The sequence below is a fragment of the Chiloscyllium plagiosum genome, chromosome 12 (genome assembly GCF_004010195.1).
Source record: "Chiloscyllium plagiosum isolate BGI_BamShark_2017 chromosome 12, ASM401019v2, whole genome shotgun sequence".
In the NCBI taxonomy this organism is placed as follows: Eukaryota; Metazoa; Chordata; class Chondrichthyes; order Orectolobiformes; family Hemiscylliidae; genus Chiloscyllium; species Chiloscyllium plagiosum.
Window position 1 is genome coordinate 42,957,722 of NC_057721.1, and position 13,156 is coordinate 42,970,877.

The following is a 13,156-nucleotide window of genomic DNA, read 5'->3' on the forward strand; positions in this document are numbered from 1 at the left end:
GAATTTGAATGGCTAGTTCGAGTCAGAGAGTTATGGAACCAGACCCTTGCATCCAACTCATCCATGCCAATCAGATATCCTAAATAAATCTAGTCCCATTTGCCAGCATTTGACCATTATCCCTCTATACCCTTGTTATTCATATACCCAAGCAGATGCCTCTTAAATGTTATAATTGTACCAGATTCCATCACTTCCTCTGGCAACTCATTCCATGCACACACCACCCTCTACGTGAAAAAGTTGCTCCTTAGGTCCCTTATAAATCTCTCCCCTCTCACCTTAAACCTATGCCCTCTAGTTTTCGACTCCCCCACTCCAGGGAAAAGACCTTGTCTATTTACTCTGTCCATGCCCCTCATGATTTAATAAACCTCTATAAGGTCACCCCTCAGCCTCCGCCCTCCAGGGAAAATAGCTCCAGCCTATTCAGCCTCTCCCTATAGCTCAAACTCTCCAACCTTGGCAACATCAATCTTTTCTGAACTCTTTCAAATTTCATAACATCTTTCCTATAACAGGGAGACCAGAATTGCATGCAGTATTCCAAAAGTGGCCAAACCAATGCCCTGTACAGCCACAACATTACCTCCCAACTCCGATACACAAAGCACTGAACAACAAAGGCAAGAATACCAATTGCCTTCTTCACTATCCTATCTAACTGCAACTCTACTTTCAAGGAACTATGACCCTGCATTGCAAGGTCTCTTTATTCAGCAACATTCCCCAGGACCTTACCATTAAGAGTGTAAGTCCAGCCCTGATTTACCTTTCCAAAATGCAGCACCTCACATTTATCTAAATTAAACTCCACCTATAATAGAATTCCTACAGTGTGGAAACAGGCCATTTGGCCCAACAAGTCCATACCAACCCTCCGAAGAGTATCCCACCTAGACCCATTCCCCTACCCTATTACTTTACATTTCCTCTGACTGATACACCTAATCTACACATCCCATAACACTATGGGCAATTTATTATGGCCAATTCACCTAACATGTACATCTTGAACTGTGGAAGGAAACTGGAGCACCCGGAAGAAACCCACGCAGACATGGGGAGAGTATACAAACTCCACACAGACAGTCGCCTGAGGCTGAAATCGAACCCAGGTCCCTGGTGCTGCTAACCACAGGGCCTCCGTGCCACTGTAAAATCATTAGCAGTGGTAGGATCCCACTGGTCCATCTGATCAAGATCCTGTTGTACTCTGAGGTAACCTTCTTCACTGTCCACTGCGCCTCCAATTTTGATGTCATTTGCAAACTGACTAACCGTCCCTCCTATGTTCACATCATAATCATTTATATAAATGATGACAAGAAGTGGACCCAGGTTCAATCCTTGTGGCACTCCACTGGTCACAGGCCTCCAGTCTGAAAGACAGTCCTCCACCACCATCCTATGTCTTCTACCTTCTGCTTATATTTCTGTCATATAGTCGTGGTCATGCAGACGGTCATCCACTTTATCCCTTCCTTGCTAGGACTTTATAGGGAAGTTCTGGGTGGACATCAGGGTCAATTTCAGATTTTCTGATAGAGACAACAGTCAAATCAGTATCAAGAAGACATACAAACATGATCCAAAATAAGGTCAATCCTTTACGAATACACACAAGGAGAGGTAGGTTGGAAAATCTTGAACAGTGGAGCATAGTAACTATTTTAAAGCTGTGTTTGTTCTCTTTTTAGATCAACCCTCAGGAAACTGCGTCCAGAGGATGTGTTTGAGACATGGGTAAGACAAACCTGAAATGACATTTTGAGTTATTAGCAAGAATGGGAAGCTGTTAAATTTAAATAAATTTGGTTTATTTTCTCAATGAGAAAGATGGTAGGTCAAGAGGCATCATTAATAAATAAGACAGCCAAGGAGGAGGATGACTAGGCTGAACAAATTAGAAGCCACAGATTAGGAGAATCAGATACTGAAGAGTGTGGTTCCTTTCTCAGCAAAATTCAGGCACAACGTGTACTCAAAAGTATCATACTGTATGATATTATAATTTCAACATGACTCAGTGCTATCTCTGAATCATGTAAGGAGTGTTCGTGCCATTCTGTAGAACTTGTGTGTTTAATCATGCTGACACCATTGCAGTATTGAGGGAGTAATGCATTATTGCAGATACCATCTTTAATCTGGAATTTAACATAAAGTCCTGACACCCTACACTGATTCAAAAGATCCCACTGTACTACACAATGCAAAGAGAAAATCAAATACTTATTCCTCCACCAAAACAGATTTTATCTCCATGTTGTTTGTGGGATTTTGAATGCAAATTGGCTGTTGCAGTTGTGAATCTAGCAATAATGACTCCACTTTAGATAAATATATGTTGCATGTAAATCACTCTGAGATGTACTAAAGATGTAAAAGCAACCATATATGTACAAGATTTTTTTTCGATATTCAGGAACATCCTCAAATCTCTCACAAAGTAACATAAACTTGTCATTCTTTTGTATAGGAGGATGATATGGATGGGATCCAGATTGTTGCTTTTGCTGAAGAAGAAGACCCTGGTAAATTCTATTAAAGCTGAATCAGCTATAATACAAAAAAAACCATGTGACATATCACTTATTTTTCTCACTTGTCTAAACCGTAGTTTAACTTCACACCCTGGGTGGGTGAGTATAGTACAGAGGGATTGCAGGATTCGTAGATGGTAGGGATGAGAGTGGGCTGGGGAAGAATGGTAGAGTATGTGTGAGGTGGGTACAGTAACAGAGACAGAGTGAGTGTGAGGTGGAATATAGATGATGATGGCACTTATCCTTGTGGAGCAGAGAAGGTCATTGACCTTCTTTAGATTTAGATTTATTTAATATTAATCATCCTGCACTGCTGGATGTTTCTCTAAATTGTCGACACTGCACTGACTTGAGTGGTAGTCTTCGACTAGGCAGGCCAAGGTCTTGTGGTGTGATCTTCTTGGCTGGTCCTGGGGCAAGAAGATGGCCCTCCTGTGTACCACCTCATCACCAGGGCCTTTCAGGTTCCTGTCCTCAAAGCAGGGCACTGATTTTCTTTTGTCTAACATGTCCAGGGCAAACAACACAAACTGCCCAGAGCAACTCCAGTCTGCCAACAATTCACCTGGCGCACAACTAGTGCACTGATACTGATGCCAGGAATCCTGGGATAGTCTAGTAGTGCCAAGTACTTTCATTTACGGCAAATGAGAGAATATGAAAGGCAAAGTACCATAAGGCTATGATAGATGGCTAAGGAGGTGAAGTTTGGAAGGTAACGTGAGAAATTTGCTAGACTTTGTCACAACACTCTCCATGAAACTGCCCAGAATTGATACTTAGCCAATTTCTGGTAAAATTCAGCCCAGTGAATCACTTTGAAGTCCAATGACTTGTTATGTTAACTGTAGTTATTTGACATTATCATGCTGACTGAGACACATAGTTGCTTACAGCTCGAAGGAGGCCCATTGTGTGTCCACACCAGTCAACAAAAATGTGACAACACTAACCAGTTTTCCAAAGTTTGGCCCGTAGCCCTGGAGGCTGTGGCAATGCAAGTGAATATCTAAATACAGTTTAAATGTTATGAGAATTATGTTAAAGTGGACAATAGTTGATCCGATTTCAAAATAATTCCATCTGTTTAAATTCATTGTCACATTTGCCTGATTTTGAGAAGATGCAGGATAGGCAGGAAGCAGGATTTCTGGCTTGGAGCTCTTCAGCTGTCTTCCTGAGCCTCCTGCTACTTGTGGGACTTTCTGCCAGACATGAAAGCCAAAGAGAGAATGTACATTCAAATGATGTACTAATGATGACATTATGTAATCCCATCAATACCATAGCAACACCGGACACAAGTAACACAAATGTGTTCATGACATACAGCTTTGTGGGAAGTTTGGAAATATAATTACCTCACCCCTTGAAGGAAGATAATCAATTAATTTCCCTTTGCGTAATAAAGTTAAAAATAAAATGTATTCTTGACTTCAGCTGCTGTGCCCTGCCCTAACTGTGAATATCTGAAATCCACGACTGAAAAATGATGAGCTACAGGGGCTGGCAGAGGTCACACCCTGCAAATGTTGTGGCAAGAGTTCTCACAAGAAAAAAAAGTCTGCCTATGAGATTCCTGAAAACAAATCTTGAAATGTGATACTTAAGTATTTCTTTTTCTTTTAGTTTACCAGTTGAGGATCATTTTCCAATTTTTTGTATGTATTGTTATATACCTTTGTGGAAATGTTGCCTTGCACTGAGTGATTCTTTTAGAAAAGTGTATTTTTCTATTCATATCACTAAGTTATGTTACATTATTGAGGAATGTGGGTGAAACCTTATATGGCAATATCTGGAAGATATCTTAGATTTGAAACTTAAAACTATAAACCTCTTTGTAAAGGATCACTTTAAAATTTTCCTACCCTCACTGCTCAAAGGAAGTCCTCGTGTTATTGAATAAACTTTAAGTTATTATTAAAATGCTTTTTTGTGGGACAGCTCACACTACTGTAGACATAAAATGAGAATGTTGATTCTGGAAGTCTGAAACTGTAAGAAAATATATTGGACCACTCATTGAGTCAGACAGCATCTGTGGACAAGTACAAAAGAATTAACCAGTGAATCTCACATCAAAAAAATCATCAGTTTTTTCACACATTTAAAATGAATTAGGAAAAACACATTCACATATGTGAACAAACAAGTAAGTGCTTCAACAAAAAAAGGGAAGCGTAAATTGTATAAGAGATGAGAAAAGACACAACTAAATACCTGCCCTGCAGTAAATCCATATCAGGTAGGGATTGCCAGAGATTCATCCAGATATGCTGTGTCTCTCCAGGAAATCTGGGCCTTATATTCAAATTAGACTGGAAATTGCTGTCTGTAAAAATAAAATGTAGATAGTAGACTTAACACAAGTATTGTATAAAATGTTTGCTATGTTAAAAACACTAAATGAATTGAAGCTGTAGTTGTTGCAGTAATAGATTAGATTAGATAGTGTGGAAACAGGCCATTTAGCCCAACAAGTCCACACCAACCCTCCAAAGAGCAACCCACCCAGACCCATTCCCCTACATTTACCCCTGACTAATGCACCTAATACAATGGGCAATTTAGCATGACGAATTCACCTGATCTGCACATCTTTGGGTTGTGGGAGGAAACCCATGCAGACACGGGGAGAGTGTGCAAACTCCACACAGACAGTTACCCGAGGCAAGACTCGAAATCGGATCCCTGGTACTGTGAGGCAGCAGTGCCAAACACTGAGCAACACCACTCGACAAAATATTCGGAAAGGACAGGAACATTAGGAAAGAATGAAGAGAATAAAAGATCCTCCGAAACAGAAGCAGCATTAGGTATCATATGGTCCCTTGAGTCTCCTCCATCATTCAGTGTGTTCATGGCTGATCTATGCCTGAACTCCTCTTTCCTGCTAACTCCCCATGTCCTTTGATTCTCAGAGAAATCAAAAGTATATCTATTCCAGCTTTGAATATATTCAACAATGGAATAATATTGATAAAGTACCCAATCATCTACTTCAAAAGGATGTTGGGAATTTGAAACTCTTAAGACAAAAAAAAGTCAGATATTTATTAAAGATTATCAAGGAAAATAGGTGAAATGCAGCAAAATAGATCAGCTTTGATTGAATTGAACCACTCAACAGGCTTGAGAGGTTGAATAGCCTTCTGCTTTTCCTGTGTTAATTCAAAGAGTCATTCAGCATAGAAGAAAACATTCAGCTCATTAAGTCTGCACCAATTTATCTACATTAATTCCACTTTTCACACTTGGCCATTAGCCTTGAGCGTTATGACATTTCGAGTGTTCGTTCAAGTACTTTAGATTCAAATTGCAAGTGTATTAAATAGGAGACAGTGGGGCATTTCTGGTGAAGGGCTCCAGACCAAAACATCGATTTTCCTGCTTCTAGGATGGTGCCTGACCTGCTGTGGTTTTCGAGTGTATTAAATGTCTATTCACTAATATTGGTGATGATTATTTCAAGGATTGTATCTATCCTACAAAGTTGATGCCTCAATCCACCAAAAATGTATTTCATAGGCAGCTAGAAGTGAATTGTTATCTCTGGAATATTTGTTCATCTAAGTAATTCTTGGTCACATGCTTAGGGGTAACTAAGGAATTTCTATTCCTTTACAGATGGTTATGAATTTCTGTCAATTTTAAAAGAGGTAGCAAGAGAAAACACAAATAATCCAGACCTAAGCATTGTGTGGATTGACCCTGATGACTTCCCACTGGTGAGTACGCATGTCACAGAGTAACAAATAAGTAGGAATTATATTGTAGTAATTTAATCTTACTTTCCTTCTGTGACTATTTCAGCTGTTTACCTATTGGGAGAAAACTTTCAAGATTGACCTTCACAAGCCTCAGATTGGTATAGTTAATGTCACTGATGTAAGTAGTATCAGCAAAATCCAGTCATTGGTCTGGTATTCTTTTAATCTTTTTCATATAACTATATTTTACCATGATCTAGAGAACTGTCGGAATGCATGTTCATGTTTTATGTCTGCATGTTTTGTTTTAATTGTGATTTTACATACTATTTGTGACTGCAGATGGATATCACTACATACCAAAAGAGAAAATGCTGGAAAATCTCAGCAGATCTGGCAGCATCTGTAAGGAGAGAAAAGAACTGACGTTTTGAGTCTAACTGACCCTTTGTCAAAAGATATCACTACATATTCACTCAATATCTATTTCTTTAAAACATTGTGTAACTATGTGATGGTATTTTTCAATTTCATTATTCACATAAACATATGGGATTAGATACTATGGATGGATTTGCAAGGAAATGTGTGTGCATACTTAAAGCTTCAGACGAATGCAAGTCAAGTATCCAGAATGAAAGAAGAACTTTTTTTTTGGGGGTGCAAGAAAGTTTGGGGTAAAGGCATCGGTGACGTTGACTGTGAGTGCAAAAGAAATGACCAGGATTCATTTTTAGTTATTGATCACTTCCTAGAGCTACTAATGAAAGAATACAGCACAAAAGGAGATTAACCATTCACCCCGTTATGTATACTGAATCGGGACTGATCAGGTTGGCTGGGTCTTGAAGGACTTAGCTTCTAGATTGGGCCTGTGATAGGTGCTAAGAGACAAGACAAGGGAAATACCTTCTTGACCTGATCCTCATCAGTTTGTCTTTCACAGTTGCATCTAACCATGACTGTACTGGTGGTATTGGCCACTACACAGCAGTTATAAAGGCAAGATCATCTTTGCAATGAACACAGTTTGTGTGGCAGTGCCATCAACATAAAAAGGTTCAGTTTAGAAGAAATCTCAAAACTGGGCATCCATAAGGTGCTGTGGGTTAACCTCAACAGTAAAGCTGTATCCCACCATAATCTGTAATCTCTTGACCCAGAATCATCTTTACTCAACCATTACCTGGTTCAGTGAGGAGCATTATAAAACATGTGAAAAACTGTATCAGATGTACCTTAGAATGAAGTGGCAACCACAATAGGGTACAGCACATGCCCAATAAACCACAAAGTAGCTTTTTATAGACTACACTTACAACCAACAGATCAGATCTAAAGTCTGCAATTCTGTGCTACCTCGTCATTAATAGTGATGTATAGTTAAACAATGTAAAGAGAAGGTTCCATGCTGATAGATGGATGAGACTAGCATTTGTAGGCAAAGACAAGGCTGAAGCATTTTCAACTAGCCAGAATGTTGCATGGATAATCAACAGTGGATCCTGCTCCTGAGGTCTTCAGCACAGAAACCAGTCTTCAGCTAATTCAACTCACTTCAGGTGATGTGAAGAAACAGTCAAACACACTGGATATAATGAAGAGAATCACATTCCAGATGCTGTACTGAAAATTTGTAACTAGCATTATAACTAGCTATACCTCCAGCCAAACAGCAAACTAACATCTAGCCATGAAACTGAAAACTTGCCCACAAGAATTAGGACAAATCCATTCTGATTAATTACAGCAGTTATCCCAATTATCAGAAAAATGATGTGAGGGCTGTTGACAATGCTATCAAATGGCTCCTTTTTTTTTATTAATTTATAGTATGTGAGTATTGCTTGCTTAGCATTTATTGCCATCCCTAATTGTCTAGAGTCAAACACATTGCTATGGGTTTGGATTCACTTGTCGGTCAGATCTGGTAAGGACAGCAGATGTCCTTTCCTAAAGGACATCAGTGATCCAGATGTGTTGTTATGACAATCAGTGGCAATCACATGCTCACTCTTAGGCTAGAATCTGTTTTTAATTCTGTGTTTTAAAAATATTTTTATTGAATTTAAATTCCATCATCTGCCATGGTGGGATGTGAACCTTGTGTCCAGGGGTCCTAGATTATTAGTCCACGGATTGTCATATCACCCTTCTCCTATTCTCCAAAACCCTGATGCTTGAAGTTGGGTTCCACTAAGACTTTTTAGCACCAGATCTCATTACAATCAAACATGAACAGAAGAGGTGATCTCTGTAGGTAAGGTAAGAGTGACTGCCCTTGACATTTAATGTTGTATTTGACCAAGTGTGGCATCACGGAACCCTGGTAGAGTTGAAGTCATTCAGAGTGAAGATAAGACCTCTGCACTAGCTTGACTCATACCTAACACAAAGGAAAATGGTTATGGCTATTGGAGCCCAATCCCCTCAGCTCTAAGACATTACTGCAGGAGTTCCTTAGGACAGTAACCCGGGATCAACATATTCAACTACTTCATTTATGACTTTCAACTCCTTCATAAAGTGGGGATGTTTGCTGGTGCTTGCACATTGTTCAGTTCTATTCACAATTCCTCATATAAAGGAACAGTTCATGTCTGTAGATGTCAAGGTCTAGATAGGTTTCAATTTTGGACTGATAAATGACAAATGAAAAATCCTGTCACACAAGTGTCAGACAATGACTACTTCTAAGAGGCTAACCACTTTCCCATGACATTGAATAGCAATACCATTGCCTAATCCCCACCATCAATGCCCTGAGTTCACCATTGACCATAAACTTAACTGGATCAGCCACATCAATACTATAACCACAGTTGGGTATTCTGTGGGGATTGACTCACCTCCTGACTCCCCAAAGTTGTTTCATCATCTATAAAGCACAAGTTAAGAGCATGATGCAATAGTCTTCAATTGGCTGGATGAGTACAGCTGCTATAGCACTCAAAAATCTCAATCCCAATCAGAACAAAGAAAGCCAGTTGATTGGCACCCCTTCATAAGCTTATAAACATTCCATTGCTGTAATGTATATCTGAAAACTCACCGCAGATCATAAAAAACATTGCCTGAGGCCACATCCCTCCTGGCTGGAGGAACAAAGGCAACAGCGAAAGGGAGTATCACCACTTCGAAGTTCCCCTCCAAGACACTTGAATCTTGATGTGGGAATATATCGCTGTTTCTTTATCATTGTTACATCAAATTCCTGGGCCACCCTATCTAACTGTCTTATAGGAGTACTTTCACCCTGTGGACTAAGAGCCTTAAGAAAGTATTACATGACCACCTTTTCAAGAGCACTTAGCGTTGGCAGTAAATGTTGGTCTTGCCAGCAAGGCCCATGTTCCATGAATAATTGAAAAAAGAACTAATCTCCCTCAAGGTGAAGGTGCTTTAAAACAATCCCAACTTCTGTAATCTCTGCAAGAAAGTCCAATGCAATGAAAGGAAGCAAAATAATTGGGTGCCAAAAGTGAAATCTATTGAATTGTTGTCGGATGTTCTACCACACTGCATAACATCAGTCATCCAAAACTCCAGCCAGTACCCTGCAAGTCAGAAAAGGATTTGCACCTCATACAGCAACAGAATATTGGGGTACATTTTCTGTAGGCCAGTCAGTCATTGTGTGGACGTAGATGGAGTTGAGGATGGGGACCCTGTGAAATTCCATTGGAGCACTCTCTTAAGGAATTGCCAAGGAAATTGTATTTTCCTTGGGCAATTCCACTACATTTGGATCTCTACAAAAAGTCTTTATTAAAATTGGAGACTTTGGATGGTTCAGATGAAGTTAAGTGAAATAGTTACTCGGAACAATATGTAATATTAAATACATAGTCTAACTCCTAAGTAAATAGTAAACTGACTCCATATTTACATCATTTATAACCACTGACACCCCAGACACAATGCCTACCCTCCCTGTGCCCTACAGGACCCACTCATCCTGACCTATCCTAAACATTTACTAATCCCCTTGTCACCATGCACCCAGACATCTTACCCGCACTCCATGTGGCATTCTATCACCCGGTTCCCTATGCGTTTTTAGCAGACATCCTACTTTCTTGGCACCCTACCCACTAGGTACGCCATTTGCCTGGCACCATACTCGTTACCCATTTGGCATCCAGCCCTCCTAGCACCATAACGTCTTACTTATCTTATGTACCTATGGTTTGACAGCTGCTGTCAAAGTGTCTGTCAAGACCTTTAAGTTTCAGATTACAGCATCTGACTGCTGTGAAAAATTGACATGATTTGCCTTCCACTGATAGTTCTGCATTATAAAAGAACTGCCAAAATGGAATTAAGAACCCTGTGCTGAATCTCCTCTCAGAAGTGCAGAGCTCCCTTCTTTTGTAAAAAACAAATGGCTGGAGGGCCAATCTGTGCGAAATTATCACTCACTGGAAAATTTGACCGTAGACTTAAAAATTCCTAAGTGTTTTAGAGTTTGCTTTTTCCTAATTGGAACCAGTCTCTTTCTGACGAATAACTTTTGCTGATTTAGTCGAAGACTATTCTATTTCCTGCTAATGAGATTTCTTGATGAATTTATTCATAGTCATGTCCATTCCTAACAATCATGATTGTAGGACTTCATGTAGCGTTTGTAGGTATATATATATGATAATATCTGTATTTATATGCATGTTTCTGAAAGTTAATAATTTATAATTTTCCTGATTGATTGTGATTTAGCACTGCTTTTCACATCTATTATCTTATAGGCTGACAGTGTCTGGATGGATATTAAAGATGATGATGATCTACCATCAACTGATGAACTAGAAGAATGGCTTCATGATGTTCTGTCAGGAAAAGTCAATACAGAAGATGATGACGATGATAACAATAACAATGATGATGATGACAATGGTAATGATGATGACGACGATGATGATGACGATGATGATGATGATGATGACGACAATGATGACGATGATGATGATGACGATGATGATAATGATGACGATGATGACGATTAACTCTTCAGTTTAAGATTAATTATCTATACTGTGAACAACAAATCTTCTAATTCTACATGTTTAAAGGTATTCTTAAATTGATATATTTGTAATTTAAGATGAGTAATTGAAATTGAATACTAATTCCCATGGTGCGAAAATAAGGCCCTGGGATAAAATCTCAGATATTTGAAATGAAAAGTACCTGGTTTATACAACTTGCTCTCTGTTTATTTCTTTAATCTATATTTTCCTCATTCTCCTTACCACATCTTTGTATTTATGAGAACCAAGCTTGCATTCATTACCCCTGAACAACTGAAAGCACCTTACAGTGAATGAAATACCTTTTAAGTGTAGTCCCTGTTTTAATGTGAGAAAATGTTGCAATGATTTTAACACAGAAAAGTTCCAAAAACAGCAATGACAAAACGCTCAGATAATCTATTTCTTGATAGTATGTTCCATTCACCAAAGACAGCAAGGTGGGATTTGGATTTAACATCTCTTCCAACAATGCAGTATTCCCTCAGTACTGCATTGAAATGGCAGCCTGTATTATATGCTCAAGTATCTGAAGTGGAATTTGAACCTTCAGTCTCACAGCCAAGGGTGCTATCAATGAGCTATGGCTAACACCTTAAATTATACTTCAGATAATCTTCTTCAGCTGAATAAGGGAAAGCTCACAAGCATTGTTTTGGCAAATACTGTCTCTGCAAAAGTGAATACTGTTGACATTATAATAAAAGCAAGGTTAAATTAAGTCTTTTTAATATTCATTAAAAATGCTTGTAACAAATTTTAGTTTACACAAACTGATATTTTTTTTTATTATGAACCATAGAGCTTCTCTGTTAAAGGTTACAGGAAGGCATTCAACACAGTGTTCAGGATTGTTATGATCACCTGAAATATTAAATATTTAAAGCCTCGGCAATCAATTGCAATGACAATATTTGTAAATAAAGTAAAAATTTGGGGATTAATCCTTGAAACCAATGTCCATAAAATGTGAGGGCAGGAATCTCAACAGGAACCCATTGGCAATATATTAAATAATCTGACCACAAATGTCAGCTAGGATCAGACACAGACATGTTGGACAGCATTGCTATTCCCTCTTGATTAATTATGGATTAAAGTTCAAGCAGAAATATCAGCTGTGAAGCACAATATGAAGCACAATTTGAATCATTAGAGTCGAAAATGAAAGCATTGTTGCAAATTGAGTTGGACTACAGCTGGATCATGATTGGCGGAATCTCAATTTTTTTGATTAAGTGCCAGTTATGTTGAGTTTTTGTTTGGGAAGATTTCTTGCTGCAAGGCCTTGTGAGATTATATGCTATATCTTACCAAACCTCCCTTTTTAATTACCTACCCATCCCAGTGGTTTCTCACTCACCTGATTCTATTCCTATCTTACTACATGCCATTCTATGAACAATCTCCATTCAGCAAAGTTCCAGCAAAAGACCAGCATCCAATGTGGCCATGTCATATTTAAAAGGCCTCATTGCTCACAGCACATGGCTGACAATCCCTCACACATACAGCCCCTTTCTCTCAAATTAGTTACCATTTACCCCACCAAACCAGATAGCTTGCATGCCCTCAGCTACATCCACCTAAATACCTCTCTACATCACCACTACCCTGCCTCCAGTACCCAGTGAGGGAACATCACATGCAGGAAAGCAATCAGGCAATTCCAAACATGTTTTTTTTCCAGAAACCAAAGGTAAACACAGACAAAATTAATAAAAGCTGCTATTCGACCCCATAATGTAAAAGAGATGTTAACGTCACGATCAACAACTGTTCTACAGTCTATGATGTTCTGCTGCCTCCTGATCTCATCTACAGGAACCAACCTGTTACAGTTGAGCTCTGTCACACAAAATGAGTG

General features: G+C 39.0%; 1 protein-coding gene across 1 annotated transcript in view; it reads left to right on the forward strand.

Moving 5' to 3' along the window:
* casq2 (calsequestrin 2) overlaps positions 1-11,462 on the forward strand; it is a 17,396-nt gene extending 5,934 nt beyond the window's left edge. Inside the window, exons 5-9 of the mRNA XM_043701525.1 lie at positions 1,701-1,746; positions 2,483-2,537; positions 6,180-6,280; positions 6,366-6,440; positions 11,008-11,462. Of these exons, the coding sequence (XP_043557460.1) occupies positions 1,701-1,746; positions 2,483-2,537; positions 6,180-6,280; positions 6,366-6,440; positions 11,008-11,265 (535 nt within the window). The 3' untranslated portion in view covers positions 11,266-11,462. The remainder of the gene's footprint in view (positions 1-1,700; positions 1,747-2,482; positions 2,538-6,179; positions 6,281-6,365; positions 6,441-11,007) is intronic.
* Positions 11,463-13,156: the final 1,694 nt, after the last annotated feature.